We start from the raw sequence: 24406 nt of genomic DNA, 5'->3' as shown, positions 1-24406 counted from the left end.
TAGACCAAGCACTCAAGGTTTTAGGAGAAAACTTAAACAGTTATGCTGGGTTTTTTTTTTGTTTGAGGTTTTTGGGGGGGCGGTTTTGTTTTTTGTTTTTGGGGTTTTTTGTGTGTGCCATCCTGAACTCTTATATTAGCTGGCTTGACAGATTTCTGAAAATATGATTGGCAGCAGTTCAGTGATTTGTCTAAATCTATTTCATCTGTCCAAATCAGATGAGGTAGATATATTCCAAATCTTTTTAATTGTACCTAGACAGAGCTACTGAGCATGTTCTAGCTCTGCTGTGAGAAATGGGAAGAGATTGTTTCTGAGCAAGCTATGAGATTATCCTAGGTTTTACATATGGCTCAGAGCAGTTCACTTAAATTAATGGAATACCATAGTGGAGTTGCTGACTGAAGCAAAGGAATTCCCTGGGCCAGGTAGAGAGGAGGAGGGAGTGAGAGAAATCATCACTCTATTTGTCTACAGATTCAAACTATGAGACAGGTAAAGACAGACTTACAAGACAGGTTGGAGACTTCTAATTCTACTTTATTTTGCTGAAACTAGAATTTATAATGTGGAGGATGATCTTTACGTTTCCATCCCTCCCTTTGGCTTATTACAGGACTGCAGTGAACTTTGCAAGTATTTTTGGGATTTTTGTGTTGAAGTGATCCAGGAGTGTCTGGCGTTCATGAGTTACAAGAAGATGAAATCTGTGTTCAGTGCAGGAGTAAATGGAATGATCTGTTGGTTATTAGATCTTTATTGATTGAAAATGTAATATTTAATTCATATTAAAATTATGTAATTGTTTAAAAAAAATCAGTGGGATAAGCTGTATTTAATGTTGATGAAAATTGCTGCTGATTTTTTTATTATTAAAATCAGAATTGCTTACAAATTGGGATTTGCTTTCAAGTCCAGGTCCGTACAGAAGGAAGCTTCTGAAATGAAAAGGATTGTCTTTATACTTAAAATTTTCAATATATGTACATGTGAAAGTTGGCTTTTTTTAGTGTTGTTTTGTGATTTGTTTTTTGTTTGTCTTAAAAGACAGTTTTTCTTTAGTAATTCCTTTTAAAAGATCTGCTTTTCTTATTATCTAATTTTTAGCAAATGCAGAGTGAAGCCCATTCTTTCATTTGCAAAAATCTTCTGGAAAATTGCTTGGATGTTTTATATTGAATGTCAGTGAAACTAGGTGAGTCTCTGAATATTTCTGTTATTCTGAGCAACTAATAAGTTTATTGTGTGTGACAAAATCCTGTTTATAACTTACAATGCTAAATGAAACTGGTGTTTAACCTAAAATTATTACATAAACAAATACCTTGTTCAGAAAGGAGAGAAAAGAAAAAAAAGGCAAAGATTAAGCAATATATTCCTGGCTTTACTCCTAAGGTAAAAAGCTGTGGATATGCCCGGTATATTTTTATCTAGTGTTTTTGTAATGAAGTTTTTGCAAGTATAAGTTGCTGATTAGGTTCCTTTAATGTTTCTGTGTTGTTGTATTCTTGGAGATGCTGTTCAGAACCAGGCTAATTTCAGTTTTACAGTAGGGTAATAATCCTGTGTCATCAGTCTGATTTTTTTTTTTCTCAGTTCACGTAGTTGCTTAGCACTGGATTTGGAAATCAGTTTGAATGATTGAAGCAAACACATGTTCATCTTCAGCCCTTTAAAATTCTGTTTGAGTTAGCACAAGTTAAATCACAGTGATAGTGCTTGCATGCCTGTCTCAGTCTACACCATCTCAATTTCCAAATCAGAAAAAAAGGCCTGACAGCTCTGTTTTGAAAGTTCAGAGATGCCAGAATCTTTGGTTTTCTCTTGCTGTATTTAATAGCACAGATAACAGGAGGAAATAAATAAAGAAATAAAGGAGAGAAAAATCTGAAAGAAATAAGGGGAAAAAAGAAGTAAAATATTTAAAGGGGAGAAAAAATGACATAAAAAATGGAGTGAAGAAAGAAAGAATTGAAGCCAAAGTATTCTGTTTTGTAAGATGACTCCTGCTTCGCGTAGTCTGGTTTGGAAAGGTGCTCGAGCTTCATTCCTTTCCCAGAAAAGTAGTTTGTAAGTTCTGCTCCAGGTGCAAAGTTATCTTTTGCCTCTACTGGGTAACATACAGGTCTAGATCAATTATTAAATACCTGGAAAATTTTGAATGGCCTTTGTGATGTTGATGTTTGCTTCTGGAGACCAGATGAAATCAAATCCAAAATAAACCCTCTTGAACAGCTAGCAATGGAGTGTCAGCACCAGCTGCTTTGATCTACTGATCCATTTCTACTGTTACAGATTACTTGCTAATGGAAACCCAGCCAAAGTTGCTCGCTCTGGTTATAGGTCAGTATACCAGGGTGATGAACATCTGTGATAGGTATCTATCCTACAAATCCAGTTACAAGTTTCAGTGCTAATATTTACAACTTTCAAAGTGCCACAGGCCTTCTGTGCAACTTTTGTTAATACAAGCTGTCAAGGAAACAAACAAATACTACAAGTGACAGTGAATCAAATGACTAAATTGTAACTGCCTTTTGAAATTTTTATTTAATCTGTTATTCTTCCCTGTGTATATTCTTAAATCATTAAAATAGTTTTCTGATTTTCTGAATTTCATGATTTTTATACGTAATTCTAAATTTTTTACACTTCCCACTCCAAGTGTTTTGCTTGAGCTCCTCATCTGCGCTGAAAAAATTGCCAAGTCCAGTGTTTTATTGCAGTCATTAAGTAGGAACAAGATGAAAAATGGCAGAGTCTTCACAGATGTTTGCAGCTGTTACCATTTTTCTGTACATTGAGCTGTCATGAACCAAGACTGATTTATTTTCCCCCACCCCCGGAATGAATTCCTCAATTTAAAGTTGCAGATTGGAGTTGCTAAGGTTTTGAAAATTAAAGTAATGTTTATTTGCCAGTGTTAAACCATTTTATCTTGAAGGAAAAGTTGTAAGAGTTCTCCCCATCTACCCCCTGTAATTTTAAGTTCAGAGATTCCCAGGAATTTTGCACACTTACTGCTAGTGTCATATCCTGCATGTCTAAGCCAATGGCCAGAGCTAAGCTTGTCTTGTTTGTGAGATCTTTGCAGAATCCAGGCCTTAGCTTTCAGCATTTTTTCCAGAAAATTTTTAATATTCAAGCAAGATTTATATTAATAGGGACTTTTAAACCAACAGCCTTTTAATATAATAATTAAAAAACATATCTAAGGTTGTAGCGGCACAAGTGTCAGCAGCGTTTTGGAGAACTCTTTTAGTTTATGGAAGCCAGTTTTGTTTTTTTTTTTCAAACCAGGTTATTTGTGGTGTTATTTAAATTGATTTTATTCAGTCTATTCCCTCTTTTGTAACTAGCATAAACATATTTTAAAAGCATATTTTATTCTCCTAGCCTTAAGCATCTCTCCATTCAATTTGTATCATCCTTTTTTAAAGAGCAGCTGTAGGCCAGGGAAGTGGTGGAGTACCATCCCTGGAGGTATTTAAGAAATGTGTAGATGTGGCACTCAGGGACATGGTTTAGTGGGGGACTTGGCAGTGCTGAATTAATGGTTGGACTTGATCTTTTCCAACCTAAATAATTGTATGCTGTTCTAAAAACCTATTGCATTAATCAAAGGTCAGAATTTAGTACCTTGCGGCTTCATACAGCAACTTAAGAGGAAGTTTGTTGGGAGTCAAAAGCCACCAAGGTATGAAGAGTCCTCATTATTTTAGGTAACCTTGTCTTATATTTCACTGTTTACTTGAAGTATTTCATTCTCACTCTATCTGTATATTTTTTAGTGTGTTAGGCATAACTAAACTGCTTCAAACCTTAATGTATGCTTAAATAGAATACAGTTTTTTTCAACAGCCTGTTAGCCTTTGGCCTCAACATATAATTCATATTAGTTCCAGGATTTCCTGTAAATATTGATAACTTTTGAAATCCCATTCCTCTATACCAGTGTTAAATAGGCTACTAGCAAGATCCTAGGTTATTGAAACTATGTTCACAGTATTCTGAGCAGAATAGAATTGCCATTGAAAATAAAACCTGATTATAGCTTTATTTTTTGATAACTGATATATTACTTGAAAAAGCTGTAATGCTTTTATAAATACTTCTTTAATGTTACTTTTCAGGACTTAAGTGCTAGATGATTAAGTCAGGTTCCATTAATAAAGTGGGAAAAGAGCTGATAAGGGGTGTTTATTTGCTTTAAGATATTAACTGTAAAATACATCTAGTGCAACTTGATTTTTTACTAGATCCTACTTGCTAATTTTGGTGGCAGTCCTAACCAGTACTAATTTTAGCATCTTCAGGATTGACCTGGAAGAGAAGGGTCTAAATGTTTGCAGATGAAATATGGTGGTACTAATCTGGGAGATGATGAGAACTTGAGAGTGCAGAGAAGGCTTTGACGGGCAAGAAGTAAGCATACCAATACATGTGTTATGGTAGATAGAAATAGTGCAGTCTGATCATTCTGTGAAAGAAAAGCTAGGAAAGTGGTGAAAAAGAAAAAAGCTGAGAGAAAGAGTTTAAAGTCATGCAGATATAGTGAGTAGTACTTGATACAATTTTTTGGTATTTTATATGGTAAAAAGGACTAAGAGTTCTCACATAACTTAGAGGATTCCTTTGAAAATTTTAAAGTTCATATGGAAGTGTCAGGACAGAATCTGAATTCCCCAAAGTACAAAAAGAAGCTGAATTTGTGACTTTTTTCTCCTACATAACCTAATCTTGAAAATTCTTGTCTCACACATGGTAGCAACAAAACTTAAGGAAACTTTGCTTTGAGATTTCTCAGTTGTGTTTTATGTCTTTCACTCAATATCGTGATCATAAAAGATTTTTGAAGGAGCTGGGGGAGTAGTAAATGATGGAATTTTTGCTGTGAGTGTTGAATTAGTCTGCAGGGTCATAGAAACCTTCATGTAAATATTCCAAATGCTTGAAAAGTAGTATTGTCGTCATAAATAAACAACTGAATTTACAGTCAAATTGACTGGGCCCAACATTTTGAAGAGCACACTGATCTGTGGGGACAAGGAATTTGTTGGTCTTTTGCTGCTTTTTGGTCACCCTCAGAAGGTGAATTCAGTGGGTTTCTTGGACTGGCTTAAGTCAGCACAAGCGGGAGAACTTTCTGCTTGTGTCAGTAGCAAGCCACAAAGGAGGAGTGCATGCTGCTGCTGCTCAGGTGAATGAGAAAAGTATTTGAACAAGTTTGGTATCTGTGTAAATTGATAATGTTTTAGAAACGGAATGCTAAAAACCAGTTGCTTAAATGTACAGTACTGCTTCAAACTACAATTTTCCTTTGAACAATGTTTACTGAACAGTCAGAAATTCAGTGTTCTGTGTTAAGTAATCTAGTACTTGCATACTTAAGTAAAGATGTTTTTCCTTTTTTATTTCTATATAAATAAGGATATATATGCAGACTGATTACAGTAAAAGTACTTTAGAGTTGACTTTATATGCTTTTTTTTTCTGCATTGATATTTTTGTTTGGTTCAAGTAGTACTATCCTCTTTGAAATAATGCACCATCCTTCCTGTCTGAGCAAGTCCATTTATTGACTAAATGTTGGCTGATGTTCCATTTCCTTTTGATTCTTGCTTATAGTAGGGTGGTGAAAGGATACCTAACATCTATCCCGAAAGTGGTTACGAAGTATTTTGCAAAGAGTTTCCTGGGACAAGAAAAGTGAACTTTTTCTGCCTTGTTTTTGTCCATTCTTTAGCCAAGACAATCGTAAAGACATTTCCTCTCTGTACCAATTGCAGAACTTCAATTTGTTTTGGTTTTTTTTTTGATTCCCCTCTCCTGTTAAGGCACTTCTTGCCTGTGTAGTATGAAGGATGTGTCCTGTGTCTTGGTTTTGCCATCACTGTAATCCCAGTTGAGTCTGGATTGTTATATTGAAAGTTAAAAGAGTAACTCCAGTGTTTGTTTGTTTGTTTTTAACTGAAATTGAGGAGTATTGCAATGCAGGGGTTTGGAATTCTGTAACTGCAGTACTGAGATTTAGTGTGTACGCTTGCTGTTTCTGTAACAGGTAGGAACTGGAGGAAAGCCTGAAAGATCCACTGTCAGACACTAGAATTTTTAAAAGTAAGTCTTGTCTTCTGTTAAATCTTGCTAATCTTATGAACGTAACAATAAGCATGCTCATACAGAAGTGTGTTTTGCTGCATCTTTTTAGAATACACTGAAGTTAGTATCCCCTAGCATTTCCTTATTCCGTTTTGTTCTGTTTTTCTATTGCTGCATTCTTTTTTCTTTTGTTACCACTTTCTGGTCTCCAGGATGATGTGCAGGATGGGGGAGGCAGGGAGGAGGAGCTGCTTGTTCTGTAATTTTTGGCTTGTACTGTGTTTCACTGTTGGAGCTTAAAATGTTCCTACTGTCTAATCTCAGGGAAATGTGAGTGTGAAGTCTTACTTCTTTCTTTTTGAAGACACTTTCCAGTGAAGTGCAGTGCCTACTCCATTCTTCAGGCAGTCAAACAGTCCACTCTTCACAAAAGCTTTACAGAATAATCTAGCTGTGCATGAGTCACCCGCACTGACAAATGTGAGCATCAGAAGCACTTCCACAGCTGCACAATCAAGGATTGTGCAGTATACTTGAAAAAAATAAAAAGCCCATCACTAAATATTTGTAAAGTGTTTTATTTACATGTTTGCATTTCTGCATGAGATGGGTAATTGAGTTTCAGATTAAATACTTGCTTTCTGAAACACCTGTCACTTGTTCTTGGGCGTTGCTGTTAGCAACTGTACTAATTTTTTTTATCTATGTCCATTTAGTACACTTGTGCAATTCTAAGAGTTATAAATAGCTGCTGTGGGTATAAATCATTCTTTCATTCAATTGTCTTAGTTACATATTATTTATTTAGGTGAATACCCTTGTATAAGTATCTGTGCTGAGAATCATCTTAAAACAGTTGCAGTTCATGCTCATTAACATCTTATTTGATAGATAGGTTGATAACTACTTAGCCACATTGTCAGGTATTTATACTCCTGTGCTTTATATTTTGCTTGTATTTCCCATTGGCTTTAAGGCTGAATTCTGGTTTTGCTTTCATATCCAGAAGCTGATCCATAAATCTGAATCGGTGTATATAAACAAAGCTCATTCTGTCCAGAAATTTCATTTGCAGCAGTGCATGGGAGAGAGTACAGATGTTTCATTTAAATATGAAGCAGACTTCTCAAGTAGTACCTATGGTGCTTGTTTCTTTGAGCACAAATGTGAATCTTGTTTTTCCTCATTTTGTTCTCTGGTTGTAATTTAACACATAGTGTAGGTCAGCATGAAATGGCACTGTTGCCAAAAGATGTCTAACCTGGTGATTCACTGCTTCCCCTTCCCCTGTGCCAACACAGCTTTTGAGCAGCCATATGGTGAAACAAATGTAGTTGATTTAGCTGAATGAAACAGTATTTCAGTTAGTTTTAGGCTGGACCAGTTTTAGGCTGTGTTGAGTGTGTGGTCACACATACTAATGCTAGCAGAAAAGAGGGAATTTACGGTTGTGGAAATGGTAGGTCAAAGGCTAACGTTATGAAAACTTTTGCCTTGGCTAAGGAGTTTGGTGAAAGTGTTTGCAAATATAAATAACAGGGTGTGAAATGCCTAGTATCTGTAGCCACCTAGTTACCTGCATGGTCTATGTATATATTGGCGTTGCTCTCTTACGTGGTAATTCTTCATCTGCAGACTGAGTCAGAGGACGTACTTAGTCTGTTTCTCCCACATTCTAGGTGAATATCCTGTCCAAGAGTTAGGAGTAAGTCTGTCTCCTGTTAGAAACCAAAACAAAATGGCCAACAAAAACCAGACAAACTGAAAACAAACAAACAACCCCCCCCTTGAGTTCATTTCACTGAGTTGTCTGTCATGTCCTGCTGCTTTCTCTGCCCCCTCCACGCCTTTTTAATGCATGCATAACTGAGAAGCAGTAAGATGTTTCTGGAGGTGCTAGCTAATGCTGTCTTAAAGGAATAAGTTGCTTACATGAAATAGTTGGGTGTCCCTTAGAAAGTAAGGTGACATAAAGGAAACAAAATTGATTAAAGACTTATAGCTGTATCCTTAAAAATTCTCCTAAATAGACTGAAAAGGCATTTGGTGCAGAAATAACTTGCATAATTTAACTTCTTATAGACCCTCTTGGCCATCTGTTGACTTCTTGTATTTCTGAAGATTTTAGAAGGCAATAGTGAGATCAGAGCAAGAAATTTTGACTGAATGTTTTTTCAGATTAGTTAGTACTCTTTATGTACAAAGTGTTCATTTGGATATAAAAGTTAATAAATCTTCACTGGGTAAATTTTTCTGGCCTAGGATAGAATTTTGGAAAGACTAATTTGTGTGAGTTTCAAAAACTGCTCTTTGGTTACCTTCCCCAACTCGCAAGATACATTTGCATTCTAGAAGCCTGGCACTTAAGGGGTTCACCTAACATGTAGGTTCATGTTTTCTGCAAGATTAATTGTAGTGGATAGCTGAGTGTTGTTGCAGTAATAATAAATGTAAAGCCTCATTTTCTAAATTTAAACATGAGTTTGTATCAGCACCAAGCAGAAATTTTGTATAGAGTGGAAGAAAAATTTACTTGTTGTTATCTTGTTTTGGATGTGTAATAATTATGTCTGTTTAATTTGATAATTAATTTTCTCCAGGACATTTTTCAAGAATTAGTGTACTTTCTGTATCTAGACATTCTTCCCTCTTCTTGGGGGGGGGTGGGGGAGCAATGTTTAATTCTTTGATCTGTCTCGTTTCTTGGTGAATTTTCCTATGTATATTTTTCAGTGTAGGAATAAAATGTTCAGTAAAATTTTCCTCTCTGGTGAGATTTAAGAGGATTCTTGGTGTTGTTTATGCTCTGAGGAAAATGTGACACACCATTTTTGACAAATTGTTTAAGCTATCTGATAGAAAGCATTTAACATTGTTAATATTCTGTTTTATAAATATGCACAATGTTAATTGGATGACAATTAGATGGACACATTTCAAAGTGGTGTTACCTCCAGGATAGATATCTTGGTACCCTATTTTGAAGTTTTTTTCTTATATTTCAGTTAATACTGAGAAATCGTCAAGAGTTGGTTGGTTTTTGTCTGGTAATTTGGTTCTGTAGAAAGCTGTATGTATGCAGCAGATAATTTTCTGGGATTATCAGTAATATTCAGCTTTTTGAGCATGCCTGTTTGGTATTTTTTCCCCTTTTGGACTCATAAACCTCTGTAAATTGCCTACCTTCTCATATCCTTTTAAGAACCTGAAAGAAGGAAGCGGGGATTTTTTGTTTGTTGTAAAATATACCAAGTTTAGATGCCTCCTGCGGGAGAGAATCGCAGGCTCTCCAGATTTTACATCATCTGTACCCCTTTTTCTGCAGCACTGTGAGCGTTAATTTAGGATCTGTTCTTGAGCTGGCTGCCTGCATGTTGGTTCTGTCCAGGATTCCATTAAAGGAAGCAGAAATTTATGGAGGTGTGAAGATTTTCAGTTTTGAATTGTAACATTAACAGGTTAGCTGCTTTTGATTAAAACCCATGATGTGAAATACTGGAGTTGGTTTTGGGGTGTTTTTGTTAAGCACATTTTAAGGAGGCAGTAGGTGTGTTTTTCAACCAGGCTTGACTGTGAGCTGAATTGTATTTTAAATGTGCACATACGATGCATACTCTTACATCTAACCCATGGTTCCCTGGTACAGATCCAGCAGTGGCAGATGTAGTTAAGAGATTCCTGCTCTTTTTTGTTAGAGGGGTGCTGTTCTTCAGCTGTGCCAATTTTCAAAGGTACACGAAGCCACACTTTCTAATAGAAGCAAGACAATAAAGATTGTTCTTAAAAGCATGTGATGTGTGGGTTCTTTTAGACACATCATTTCATGAATCTGTTTGTGTGTGGCCGGAGCTGAAGGAGTGCCACCTCCAGTGAGAGCCAAGGAAGAGTGGCAAGAAGCAGGGTGGAGCCTTATAAAAATGGGCACAAGTGGAACTGTAACATGTAGCCACAGTCTTTCTCTTGTACAGGCTAGTTGCGCAGGATTTACAAGCATTATTTCTGCCACATTTACGGCTTTGTTCTTAAAGGAAGGGGATCTCCAGTAAGGAACTGAATACAAAGGAGAGAGAAAATACTTGAAGTGAGAATACACAGAAGAATAGCAATTGTTTCTTATGGTCAGGATATTAAATGCTGTCTTTCAAATACATCTTACAAACTTAGTTAGGTTTGTACTATTTTTTTATTATCCTTTATGATTTTCTGAGTCAGGGAATGTGTTTACTGATGAACTATGAATATCAGTATTATAATCACTTAGTTTTGATTTTTGTTAATTATTTGAAGGAGACACGTAAACAACATGTCAGCTGTCTCCAGATGTAATTAATTTCGATCCTAGAAGGCAAAAATAACACAGGCAGCCCAGAAAGGGATGGAGGGAAAAAAAGCCTGGTAGGTGCCTCAGCACCCCACAGCCAAGGGCCAGTTATTAAAAGCCAGGCTCAGACAAGAGCCCAGATTGCCAGCAAGTTCCTGGTGAGCAGTCAACTCTGAGGACAAGCTAAGAAGTCAAATCAGCAAGTCAAAGGCCACATCAGTGGGGTATATGGGCCAGTCTCCAGTATAGCCTAGGCAAAGAATCTCAGTCTTCTTACAGCTTTCGTGCACATATCTTCATTGCTGTTGATTAGAGAGCTGCACTGTATTGGGGAGAGAGCTGTGCGCTCATCTCTGGGGGGGGAAGAGCTGCAGACTCCAGAGAAAAGTGGAAAGGTGGCAGCAGAACAGCTGGGCAAGCAGAAATCAGCCCAAATGATCGGGAACAGAGGAGTGGTGGGCAGCGGTGTTTAGCCATGAGATAGAGATGGAAATTACAAGCTGCCTTCAGTCCCAAGTTACAGAGCAAAGTTACCTCATGATGGCTGGAGAGTCTAATGCATGAAGAATGCAGGAGAGAATTGCATTTTCCTCTAATCCTCATTATCCATATTTCTGTGGAGGTATTATTTACATTGACTTACCCAGATTTGTCAGAGCATCTTGCAGAGGTCCATTACCTTTGCAGGGAGTAGACAAGCACATATCTGTGTGACAAACGAGTTCTAAGAACTTAACCTCTTTTTACCTCTGTGGTTGCTACCTTGTCTCCCACTCAGTTATCTATCTGTAGGCTGTTCCAACTGCTGCTGTTTGTTTCAACTATGTAAAAGTAGATCTGTGAGAAAATAGTATGCACTTCTTGTGCCTTATAACTTCACTAAATCTGTGATATCTCTGACCACTACCACAACAGGCCTCCTGACAGGCAGTTCATCTCTCCTATAGACTGCTTGGACTTACCCTCGTCCCCAAAAGTCACTCAGGAACAGACTTAAGACTGGATGAGTTACTCTGATAATGGCAACCCACATCATTTACCTGTCCTGCTGCCCTTTCTTCTTCACATTGCACACTGTCCTTATCTACTCACTGCAAAAGTAATGGACCTGTGCCAGCTGCTGTGCCAGAGTAAGCTATTCTGTCCACTCACAAATTTTCGTGATGAAAAGCCATCTGGGATGAAGTGCATGCCTGTGCTAGAAGCAGCCCTCTCCTGCTCTCTTCTGTGAAGCAGGTGAAGATGTACGCCTGCTGTTATAGCATGTTTATCTGCAAAAAAAAAAAGACATTTCTGGGATGTGTCAGCTTTTCCGCATGAGCACAAACCGAAATTACAGTTAATTTGTTGACATGGTAGGGAAAAGGTGGTAATAATATGACTACTTCCAGAAAAACCTTTTCAGCTGCAGAGTTTGGATAGCATTTCTTGAAATTCTTTTCAGCCCAGTTTTCAGGTATTTTTGTTTGTTACGCTTTGTTTTTTGGTTTTGATTCTGATGTAGAAAATGAAAGAGACATATGTCACTTTTAAAAACATAGTATTTTAACTTTAGCCTTTGATCAATTAGTCGTTACCCTAATTTGCTTTCCATTGATGTGTATACCATTGCAATCAAAGGAGCAAGGATGTTGAAACATGTTAACTTGTTACATTAAGCCAATCTGTGTCTGATTAGAGAGCAGGTTATGGCTCAATTGTCTAAAGATCTCTTGCTTTCTACAGAAGTTTATGGTTGCTAAAGTGGAACTAAACCAAAGCAAATTCTTCCCCTTTTACCCCACCTCCAAAGAAGAAAAACTTAAAAATGGTTGGGCTGGAGGTAAAACCTCTGAAGCAAAGAGCAAAATGGAATGTATGAGTGATAGTGATGCACTGTTCTGGGCATAAGGTAGTGGATGGACCTCTGCCTGTCCATTATGGTGTAATGTCCTAGTAGAGTAAAACCCCAGAAGTTCATAATCCACATTATCAGAAGCAAATGTTTCTTTATACCTAGAAAGGAGTATCAAGAAGGTTTATAATTATCCTCAGAATCTGTATAAATAGAGCTTTTGGTGTTGTGCTTCTGTTGGGAATCAGGTTCTGGCTCAGCTGTTTGCACACAGTGTGATTTTTTGGCTCCTTGGCTTGCTTATTGTGGTATGCAACTAGCGCCTGAGCTCTGCTGGGGCATCAGGTGCTGTGGAAGGGCAGATGGGTGTGCTCTGATTTTGATTCTTTAAACAAGATCTTCTCTAAAGCTAATCCTCAGTGATTATAATAACTAGTTTGCTCCCTTGGCAAAATAGGATTATGGCACAGAGATCAGGTTGTATTAAAGAAGTTAATCTGTTTCTGTATGAAGAAACTGTAGTGCTGGAAAACTGTACTGTTTTGTATTTTTTTTTCCTGTGATCTTTCCTGGGTGACATTTTTTGTCTTGCTAATACATGTCACCTCACACTAATTCTGTATGAGGGGTGTAATCTGTAAAATAATGAAAATATTACTTAGAAAATCAAGATATTTATATAAAAATATTTATTTTTTTTTACAATATAAGGGCAATATTGATTCTTCCTCAAAAGTATTTAGCAATGTTCACATTAAGGTGAAGTGCTGGAAGCATAAGGGTTTCAATCACTGACTGTATACAAAATTAAGTACAGGCAACTCAGTGACTATTGTCCATCCATTTTTTAGCCCTTTCTTGACAGAACATCTGTCATGAGCAAGACTGTAGTGGAATTCCACTGTTCAGTCTTTGAATTTGTTTCTAAGAAGTAATGTGGCCAACATGCATGCCAGCACTGACGATAACATTAAACAGAAGTTACTAAATTCTTTCAGTCTAAAACAGAATGTTTTACCAGACTGTGAACTTTTCACTATTACCTCAGGTTGGATTGTGGCTTTTTACCCTGTGACTTATTCACAGCCTTGTGTCTTTGGCCAGGCAATAGCTTGGCACCCAGTAACTTCCTGCCTCTCCATGAGTGAAAAGTCAGCATAGTGCAGAAGTTTCAGTGTTACTAGTTTTTGTGATTTTGGTGCAGATTGAGCAATGTTATGTGTTAGGAGTTTGTATATCCATGGCAGCAGCTGTTTTATTGAGAACCTCAAATTGCTTAAAGATAGTAAGTTTCTAGCCACCTTAGCTGCAGAGAAGTTTCAAAACATGCACAGAATATGTACAAAATATAGAGTATTTAGAGAGAAATACACACAATTCTTTGTATTTAAGTAAACCTCATGGATTGTGGAGGCAGACCCATGACCTTTGAGCACTTGTGGCTGACAATACTGGCTTGCAGGCGTCTTAACCTTTCTGCTGGCTTTCACATGCATGCCATTTCTACTGAGTTAGAGATCTGTGTGGTTTTGGTTACAAAAGCTTTTCCACTGTGATAGCTTTCCTTTGGGTCTGGTTTAAGCTTGCTTGTGTTCATTTATGACCCAAACATATTCCTTTTCTCCATCTGAAAATTCCTTTTGAAATTATCATTAAAACCCTCTGGGAATTTTTTATTCTGTTTTAGACATTATAAAATATGTACTTAAGTGCAAATCTGTACTTAAGTCCTGTGTTGCTTGTCTTAAGTGTTTGTGTTCTTTTTAAAAAATACTCCTCTACATACTGCAAAGATGAGGTCTTAAATTTTCCTCAGTAGAAGTCTGTTAGGAGCTGGGTGAGAGCTGGCAGAGTTGTTCGACTGCAAGGGCTTTAAAAACACAGGTTTCATGTTGCAGTCTCTGTAACCTAGTCTTCCATGGGACTCTTTGTCGCTAGTAATGTTTGCACTTGTCAAACGGAACAAAACAGAATAGGAGAGGAGGCTGTAAGCACCTAAAAAAGTAGGTCAATGGGCCAGGAGGTTATTTGGCCAGACAAGAACGAGTGGCTTCATTGAATCATGCTGTAATTGTTTTTCTCCTGTTGGCAGATTGTTCTGCTGTGCTTTAACTTTTTTTGTTAATATTCGCGTCTCTGTTTTAACCACTTAAGAGCCTCTGTTAGGTGCAGGGAGAGGAGAAAATTAACTTTTCTAATCAGTTTCTAATTCTGGTGTTTTCTATACAATCCATTAATGAATTTAAGAGTAGCATAGGCGTAATATTTTAGATCCCAGCTTCACTTTTAAAGTTTAATATGCTTGAAAATATTTTTTTCAGAAGGGGTACAGGTACATTTTGTAGTGAATATATTTGATTTTAAGAACAGTAAGCAAGGCAAATAGATACGGGATAAAAATGAGAGAAAAAAATAATTTCATGAAACTTAAAAATGTTAAAAGAAACATGGTTCAAGGGAAGAAACTATAAATGAAATCTGATGATATAATGAAAGCTGGTGATCACTTATGCTGAGATTTTAATGGAAGAACTGCATTTGTGAAGCACGTTTGGAAGACATTCTTGAAAGTGTTTTTGAAGTGGGTTTTGAAAGAAAGGGTTAATGGCTGTGTCTGAGGGAGTAGCAATAATGCAGCTGGGCAACTTTGCTATAGTTGCCAGCAGCAGCATTCTATACATTCTGGAGTCCTGAGAGTGGCAATTCTGGAGTCTTAAAGAGAGAAGATGTAAGTGAGAAAGCCAGGAGAGGCTGAAGTAAGAGTTTCAGCAGAAAAAGTGTTTAATAATGGTGTGAAGATATACTTCGAAGGTAGCAAGTGCAGATGGTGTGTAATTTCAAAAGATAATAATGAAGATAGGCATAAAGCAGTAGCTTAAAGCAGAGGTGAAATTGTGTCAGGAGAAGAGCTTTAGAGCAAGCTGAATTTGGATAGTGAAATGTTTGGGATATTTTTGATAAGCAAAATACTCAGTTTATAAATTACTCTTGTTGGAATGATTGCTTCTGTGTAAGAACTTGCTGATTTTTAAAACTCTCCTTTTTTGTTGTTTTGTTTTTATTTTACTGTTCAGAATTTAATGCTTTTCTGCAGAAGAGGAGAGCAGCTAACTCCACATTGTGCTTCAAAGGAACCAGGTTTCACCCCTAAACCTCACACTTTAACAACTTCTGAAGTGTAAAAGGTAAAATTGTATTCTTATAATTAATAAGGTTCCTATGGGTTTCAGCTATCAACACTAAAGGGCTGAGTAGCAGTGTTAAGTAATGTCTTTTGTTCTCTAGAACATGATTGAATTAGATCTTAGAAATGGACATAGTCCTTGATTTCTGTAGTGTTTGCTTTAAATGTCACTGGTTTCATTGGAATTATTTCTGTAGTCATATCCATTGGCATGTATAAGAGCTAAGAATGTTCAGCACCTTGCAAATTTGGATGCAAAGGCAGAAGGATCTCAGACCTTGCAAACTGAGAAACAAATGCACTACATTTCCTCTAGTCGTTTAAGTTCTAGTAACTACTTGTCTTGGATACCAAATCAAAGTTGCCAGTTCTGACATAGAATATATATTTTGTATGTGTATGTGTGCTGTAACAAGTGAATCATTTTGTTGAATTCTAGAAACTTGAGTGCTTTATTAGAGTAAAAATACTGACTTTTAGATTCTGATTCTGCATAATGAAGATGTTGGTTATGTCACAGGTGAAAGTTTTCTGTATATAGCTGTACATGTCTTTTGCTTATTAAGGGAACAATATATCATTTGCTTATAAATTTCATATTACTCTTGATCCCTATAATGTTAGGTACCCAATTTGTTTAAAAATTAACACAGGTTTAAAAGTGTAATTAGTGCATACCTGTATTAGTGCATACTATATAAGCTACATGAAAACAGGTTTCTGTTTGTTCCCTTGATTTTAAACTTAGCTCCATGCCAGTGATGTTAGTTTGCTTTTACTGGTGTTCAACCTCTCTGTTGTTGTGTGCTTTTGACAAAAATTCAAACAAACACTTCATAATTTACTTTCCTTGTGCCTTCTGGCTGATTTTTAAATAGTGCAACTCCACTACTTCATAAAACTTTGCCAGCTAATTTGGGGGATTTAATTTGTCAGTATGGCCAGTGCAATTGTTAATTTGAAGAACTGGAATGAAAGAATCGATTGCTTCCAGTGTTTCTTCAGAGCACTAGGTTTTGAAGAAAAAAGGCAAGACAAAGTTGGGTTGTATTAATTAAAATGGGTAAGATGTCTTATGGAGCATTTGGGCAAAACCTCGTGCACACCTTGTAATGTACCTTGCAGAGAGATTATGCTGCAGTCCAGCTCTTCCATTTAATTTCCTGCTGCACTCAAATTATGAAACTTTGTGGGGAAAAATACCAGTCTTGTGACGCAAACCTGCATAGTGTGTGACTGTTGTAGACTGAGACAGTTTGGTTGAAACATAAGCTTTTGTCCTCAGTTTCCCCATATATTAAAAAAAAACGGGGTAAGATTTTCCTGGAACATTTTGCAGACTATCTGGATCATGGAGTTGCTGCCACATTCCTTGTGTTAACACTGCAAGCTCCACTGGATCTGGGACTCTCAGATACAAACAGATCTTTCCTTCTCAGAAACTATGAGTCACTGAAGTGACTAAAACCACCTCCTTTGAAATAAGTGCAATGCCTTTTTACTATTAGGTTTATAGCATAGTAAAAATTTCCAAAGATCTGCATGTTCAGCTGGTATAAAGCTTGCTGTGTGCAGTTGTTCTTTAATCACTGACAATGATCTTGCTGCTCCATTTGAGCAGCCTCTGACAGCTGACTTTTCTATACCAAAGAAAAGGGTTTAATTGTGTTGGTTTATGTTTGACTTCCAGCCTTTCTGTAACCTTTGTAATTTTGGGGTACCTAAAAGTAGGTACTTGTTGAATTAAATACTTCTTTTAATTTTATATTCCTCTTTTCACTATGAAAAGTTCATTCACGTTCTTGATTCAAAATCATATGTACAGCTGGAAAACCAAAAACTTCCTGCTGAAACTTCGTAATGAATAAGTAACTTCTCTAAGAAAGGGCCAGGCTACCTAACTCTCTCACAGTATGGAAATCTCAATCTAGTGTTGATTTCAAATGTCTATTATAGCAGTGTGCTCAAGAAAAAAAAAAGTAATAAATTATAGCTGTAAAATACTGTATCCCAGATGCTTTCTGTTTGCACAGTGTCTAAATAAAATGTATTACTACTGAGGTTTGTATTTTACATCTGTTCAATGTTCAACATTATGACATTCTTTTAGGTAAAAGTTAAAATGAAAAGTTGTATCTGATTTCAGAGCCAGAAAAAGGTTTGTATTGGTTTAGTCCAGACTTATTTATTGTGGTATTTAATAAAACAATGTTCTCTTGGACTCCCTTTCATGTAAAACAAGATATCAAAGTCCAGGTTATGATGGTAACGGAGACTGCTTTAGAGAAGGTAGGAGGGCAGAGCAGAAGGTTGGAAGAGAGGGTAAGAGCAGCTTATAAGGCAAATGAAAACGTCAGTATGCTCTAATGAACATGGTTGTTCCTCCAGAGTCACATCTTGATATTTTTTTTTTTTTCTCTTATAGGCAAACGTACAAATGTCTACCACAAGACTAAAGTGTGCTATGTTATGTTTTTTACCATAAGCACCCATAAAATGAGCTCCATTGCAGACAGGTATGTTAATAAATACTGAGAGTTTTGGGGAAATTATTCTTTAATGCTTTCTTTGATAACCTTTTTATTACACTTAATATATAAAGAATATTAATTTATGCAAAAGATAGAGTAGGTGTTTTTGACAAGGCTATTTTGATAGTTGTTAGACTTGTTGGTTTGTAGTCATTGGAAATAGTGATTGTTATTGTTTGAGATGGATCTTAATGTATTACTTGTTTTCAGTCATGGAACAAATTGAGCTGATTATTAATGTTTACTTGTTTTTTTTTTAGTAATTAAATATTTGATTAAGGATAATAAATACATTTAAACAATTAGTGATGCTGCAGATGATAGTAAGGTGACTCACTCACCTATATCAAGGGAAAAGTAATAGTTGGGAAGTTTTCTACTGGATTCCTTGAGCTGGACTTTCTTAGCAGTTTAGGTGAGCATCTGTCCTTAGTATTCTGTGTAATTCCATTTTTGAGACTTCAGGAAATTAAACTTGCATCAAATTTACAGAAACTTAAACCCAGTTGAAATAAATAACAATAAAAGCATTTATTTCCTTTTGTTTCTTTCAGAAATGATGGAAGCATTTTTGATGGGCTGGTGGAAGAAGATGACAAAGATAAAGCAAAAAGGTAAGTTTTAAAGTTATTTAAAGCTAAGAAATGTCATATACTTTTACACTTGAACTTACCGGGGTGATTTCTAAACAGTAAAAATGTGATTCTTTTATAAGTAACCATGTTATTCAACAGCATTTCTTTAACTGTCATTATTCAGATGCGCTGTGTGTCGTATCTGTGGTTCAGTGATTTGTATTTTTGGAATAGGGTGCTTTAATCCAAAGGCTTAGCTGCAAACCTCTATGAGAAGGAGGACGCCACTCTTCAGAAATGGTGCCTGAGATACAGAGTAGGTGTTTTTGTGACAGTTCTCATAGCAGAAATTTTTAAAGGGCTGTTTGCATCAAGAACCTGGCAGTAATATGGAGCTTATTATAAGAAAGTTTCATAGTTGTTATAAAACATTTTATGTTTTGTTTTTCAGAGTGTCTAGGAACAAGTCTGAAAAGAAACGTCGAGATCAGTTTAATGTACTTATCAAAGAGCTGGGTTCCATGCTTCCAGGTAATGCTCGGAAGATGGATAAATCCACTGTACTGCAGAAGAGCATTGACTTTTTACGGAAGCACAAAGGTAATTATTTGTAATAATAATGAAATATTTGTAAATTTTTATCTTTTTAATACTCAGTGCATAAAACATTCACAATTTTGCAGTTCCTTTAAGGAAATCGTCAGGAAAAAAAAAAAGTAAAGAGCTTCTCAAGAGTGATATTCTTAAGCTCATAATCTAGGTAGCAGAGATAAAAATAACGTTTTGGCTAATTTTATTTTTTCTTGTCTCATGGTTGTCAAAGAAGTATGTTTCATAAATAGAAGCATTTATTTTTTTGAAATAACTTTGAAGGTTTTTGTTCTGGACAGATGGAGCCCTTTAGAATATAATTGCTTTGTAAGGCGCAAATAAGTTTTTCTTCACAGGAATACTGCTGATCCGTTTCAGTGGAAGTACTTGCTGGAAGTACTTGTTTTGATATTTAGATAGGATTGGTTTGATATTTATGTGTATTAAAAAAATCCCTGTTCCTGCTCCTACACTTGTTCTTTATATGACATCTTGTGGTGCCATAAACGGCATCAGAAATTCAAGCAAATGAACTTTACCCATTTGCCTGAGTAATTTCTGAGCATGCATACTCTCTAGAAAGCAGTAGAGACAAAGGAAGCAGCTATAAGGTTATAAATAAAGGAAGTAAAGCTATTAAGTGGATGAATAGGTATGTATTTATCGACAGTATGCATGTCAATTAAGATGCAATAAATATTTTTTCATTCCTTAATATATGTCTTCCATTAGTGTTATGGTTCAAGTAGCATAAAACGTGTCCTGAGTAGTGCCACTAAAAGGGTAAACATAACAATTAAAATAGAGAGGGAAGAATAATTTGTTTGAGATTTGAAAGGTTTAGGATTTTTTTGCCACTTAAAGATTTATAATGCTATTTTAATGTTCTAAGGCATGTTTGTCTCATAACAAAAATAAATGCAGTGTGAAGGCTCCTTTTCTGTGAAAGTTCTGTAGGTTCAAAGGGCCTTTGTGAAAATCGGTTCTGTTTCAAAATCACTTTTTCTTATATTGATGATTCCTGTCATAAAATATAGAGTGTAGAATGAACACGTGTCAGCCAGCACCCGTCATATTTTTTTATTCAAAGTGCTTTCTAATATAATTTTTTAAATTATTATTTTAATTTTTTTTAGGATAAAGGGGTACAAAACACCTCTGGAGATGGATGCCTTTTAGGGCATGGCACTTTTGTTCTTCACGTGGTGGGACAGAGTGCAGCTTTGTGTGACTCCCCATATTATATTAATGTCTCTAAAGCTCTGGCTGCAGGTGCTTACTAGCATTGCTCTGCACTGGTTTACATTAAAATGTATTGGACAGAATATTGGCAAGGTCACAAGAATATTTTGCTTTCTGAGGTGCTTGAATCTGTTGCAGTAAAGCAGAGTGACCCTAGTAATAAATTAATTGTTCAACACTGATTAGCTATTTTTGTTGAAAATCCTATTGTGTTCAGCCATCAGGTTTTGATTAACTGCATTGCTTCTGCTTCTTTCTGGACCATTTCCACATTGGCCAGACTTGGTAGTCTGGCGATAGCTCCAGATGAACCATCTGAGCAGGTTATTGGCCAGTGTGGATTCTGTTTCTCCTTGGGAGAAAACAGCAGGCTAAGCACACTGAAATTTATATTACTGAGAGCTTCTCCTTGGCTAATACTGCCTATCCTCTTCCTTTGAATTCATAAACAAGGCATTTATGAAAATTATTAAATACTGAAAAACTTAGCTGCTTATAATTAGTGCTAGTAGACTGATATTCATACAGATGAATGCTACAGATCTTGGCAATTTCATTTGAGGATGCTCAAAGCTGATGCAAAGTGGCTTCAGGTCCAAGATTTGAAGACTAGTGTTTACTGTGCAAGTTTGGTTATGCTCGTCTGTCTGGTAGCTAGCTTAGGAACGTGACCTCAGTGCCATTTATCTTTGAATGAAACCTTCTGCCAGAATCTTGAGGCATTTTTCTGAAGTTACCAAATGCAACAAGTTATTTCCATGTTACTTGGGCTCTGTTTTTTCAGTATCATACTTGTTCTAATTACAGGAAATACAAAACAACACCTGTACTTCCAATATGAGAAGTCAAAATGATTTAGTAAAGGTGTATGAATTTCAGCTTCTATTTAGTGTAAAACCTTTCTACCATGGAAGTCAGATGAACTTACATGGACCAGAATGAGCCAGTGAATCGCTTTTCCAGTTCTGAAGTGAAGATTATCTCTGTCCTGTGGACTGAATGCATTAAATTCCTTGAATTTTGCCTCTACTTCATTGTCATTTCTGTGTCATTTGACTTGCCCCTCAGTGTTCAATGTATTTGTTCTGACTGAAAATGTATATTTTGGGTTCTACTTAGGTTATCCTTCTCCAGCCCGCTCTTCCTGCTTTGTGATAACATTTCAAAACAGCTAGCAAAAGCCTGATCAATTTATGTTTTCTTTGAGATCTGATCATTGGAAATTCTGGTGCATCTTCTTTGTTGATGGTTTTTCCTCCCTCCTTGTAGCTCTGCACTTCTTGCCAGTTTCTTGCATGACATTCCTGTTGTTTACAGATCTTTTAGTTTAGTCTAAAGCTCTTCCATTAAGTTTTTCTCCTTCAGTCTGGGAACTGAAATTCTACTCTTCCAGCCCCTTGCATATTTAACTCAATTTGATGTTTTCTGTGCTATTTGAGTCTGCACTACAGGCATAGTTTGGTTCCTTCAATTTTCTAAATACTTGATTCATGACTTCTTGTTCAAGGTTGTTCTTAACAGCCTGTACCTCTTCTGTAGTGCTGTTGTTCAAAACTGAAGTACTATGTTCAGAGGAAGCATCAGCTTTCAGAACGTGGGGCCTGGTTTTCCTTAGCAACTATCGTTTCTCTCACCTATGTATGGGAAGTTAATATATGTGTTTCTCAAGTCCTACAGGAATCTCTCTTCAAAATTCATCTCTGTGTATGAATCAGACAGTAATTCTGCAGTGAAGTCTTGTCATACAGCTCATAACAGTCTTTGTTAAAAACCTACTCTTTTTTTAATGTTATTTCTTTACACAAAAGAGTGGAAAGAATAAAAAGGACAGTGACCATTTTTAGTGCAAACTTTAGACTGACCAGGATTGGCCAGGATACTTGAGGATTAGGCGTTTTAATGACTTAAACTGATCAGGAATTTTGGCTTTCTCAGTCTTTGAAAACAACACTCTCAATAAAGTATTTTATTATAGTCTCAGAGGAAAGAGTATTTTTCCATTGTCAAAATCCATTACTTATTGGTATTAACTTCAGCATTACCTTGAAGTCTGGCAGGACTGTAGCACAAACTGGTAGAAGGAAAGAGAAGACAAATTTAATTATGACATGGGGGAGAAGACTTTGATTTCCTTTTTAGGGACCACCATCTATATGTAATGAATGAAAAACAGATGAGAACGGAGAACCTTCTGCTATTTCCTGTTGTGTGTATGCTGCTCAGTGGGAAAATAATGGCTTTTGAAAGCATGAATCCTCATACTGTATATACGTTTGATTGTAGAAATTACTGCTCAGTCAGATGCCAGTGAGATTCGACAGGACTGGAAACCGACATTCCTTAGTAATGAAGAGTTCACACAGTTAATGTTAGAGGTATGTTATTTCTAGTTTTCTGGGAGTAGAACATTTCCTCATGGAGAGTCATTCCATGATGAAATTTTTCAGTTTGATGATATAACTTTTTTTAGTTGTAACTGTAAGTTCTCATGAAGATGAGCAGTTAAAAATCCTATGTATGCAACGTAATGCAAAACAGTTTCTCTTCTAACTGCATTTTCAATTACAGAAAACATGATAACAGAGCAAGTCCACAAATAAACAGAACAATATAAGAATTATTTTTAAGGATGTGAGCTTTAAAATTTCCTATTTAGAATTACAGTTCTGTCATGCTTTTATGTTTGGTAGTGTTCAGCTAAAAGATGCTTGTGTTATGTTCAGTGGAAGTAAGCTTGAGTTAAGTAGAAGATAATGCAGTGTGAACTGTATCTCGCAGTTTTCAAGTCTCAATAAAATCTTGCTACAAATTTATTTTGAGATTGGGAATGTTGATTTCACCACCTCTTTTACTTGGTTTTCTCTTAGCTTTTCCATCTTTTCTTGCCTTTGTCTCTAGCTCATTTTTTCTGACTTCTCTGGTGTTTTAAATGATGATTGAATTAAAAATAACAGGCAGGCAGAGTGGGAGATGGGGGAAACAGTGGCTAGCTGTATATGGACTTACTTCCAAAACCACGGATTATTTAAGAACAGAACAGTATGGGAATTGTAATGCTTGTAGTGTAAAAGCAAGACTAAGAAGTTTTAGTGTTGAGAGTCATCTTCAATTTTAAATTTTAAATTAAAATTTAATTTTTTAAAATTTAAAATGTGTTTAAACTCTTTTCCATGTTGAATATAGCTGAACATTTTTAATATGCTCTGTTTCTTTTTATTTAACTACCCATTATGTTTAATTTCAGGCTCTTGATGGTTTTTTTTTAGCAATTATGACAGATGGAAATATAATATATGTGTCTGAAAGTATAACTCCCTTACTTGAACATTTGCCAGTAAGTACAAATCATTTTCGGTAACATATCAATTTGTCTATGGATGCTATTAATTAATCAGTAGGCTTTTTGGTATTATAGGCATTATAGAACAGATGTATGCTTTGTTCTGATGTGTCTGCTTTTTCTTCAGCACAACTCCTTCCTACTGGTCTGTCACCTATATTAAACATTTCCTTTGGAAATACAGAATGCAGTTGATACTCTATTGGGCGGGTTTAGGAAGTTTCCCTTCAACGTAGCTGAGCAACACAGTGAACTGCAGGAGACCCTGTAGTGTTCACGCCTCTCACAGCCTCTATATGAGTCAGGCACAGTATTGCTAAAGGAGAGGCCTTGACTCTGTATAAGCACTGCTCAGCAGTAACAAAAACATCCCTGTGTTACCAACACTAGTTTCCAACATAGATTGGAAACATAGCCCCATACCAGCTACCATGATGAAAACGAACTCTTCTCCAACCAAAACCAGCACAATTGTCTCCATAAAATCAATTGCAGTTGGCTACAATTATTGGCAACATAAAAACTTATATGATGTAGTGAGATGCTGTCTTTTGTTAAAAGATACAGTTTCAATGCTGCCAACAGACTACAGTGCTCTAGAGCAACATCCTATAATTTCTAATTAAAACACTCCTTTACTTGGAATTGTTGCATCCCAGAGAGGTTAATACAAGGTTAATCAACACTTT

General features: G+C 36.2%; 1 protein-coding gene across 5 annotated transcripts in view; it reads left to right on the top strand.

Moving 5' to 3' along the window:
* The first annotated feature begins 6067 nt into the window (after positions 1-6067).
* Positions 6068-24406, top strand: part of CLOCK (clock circadian regulator) — a 39574-nt gene continuing 21235 nt past the window's right edge. Inside the window, exons 1-7 of one of the 5 annotated variants that reach the window (XM_061472638.1) lie at positions 6068-6117; positions 15329-15439; positions 17864-17954; positions 18524-18583; positions 18996-19144; positions 22661-22752; positions 23622-23711. In XM_061472638.1, the coding sequence (XP_061328622.1) occupies positions 17908-17954; positions 18524-18583; positions 18996-19144; positions 22661-22752; positions 23622-23711 (438 nt within the window). In that variant the 5' untranslated portion in view covers positions 6068-6117; positions 15329-15439; positions 17864-17907. Of the gene's footprint in view, positions 6118-9311; positions 9558-15328; positions 15440-17863; positions 17955-18523; positions 18584-18995; positions 19145-22660; positions 22753-23621; positions 23712-24406 lie in introns of those variants that run through there. The other 4 variants (XM_061472655.1, XM_061472630.1, XM_061472646.1 and 1 more) reach the window with 4 other exon arrangements.

Source organism: Pezoporus flaviventris, unplaced genomic scaffold (assembly GCF_033815535.1).
Source record: "Pezoporus flaviventris isolate CSIRO_AGI_PZ_B2104156 unplaced genomic scaffold, CSIRO_AGI_Pfla_v1 ptg000002l, whole genome shotgun sequence".
Taxonomy (NCBI): domain Eukaryota; kingdom Metazoa; phylum Chordata; class Aves; order Psittaciformes; family Psittacidae; genus Pezoporus; species Pezoporus flaviventris.
This window is presented reverse-complemented; position numbering and strand designations above follow the sequence as displayed.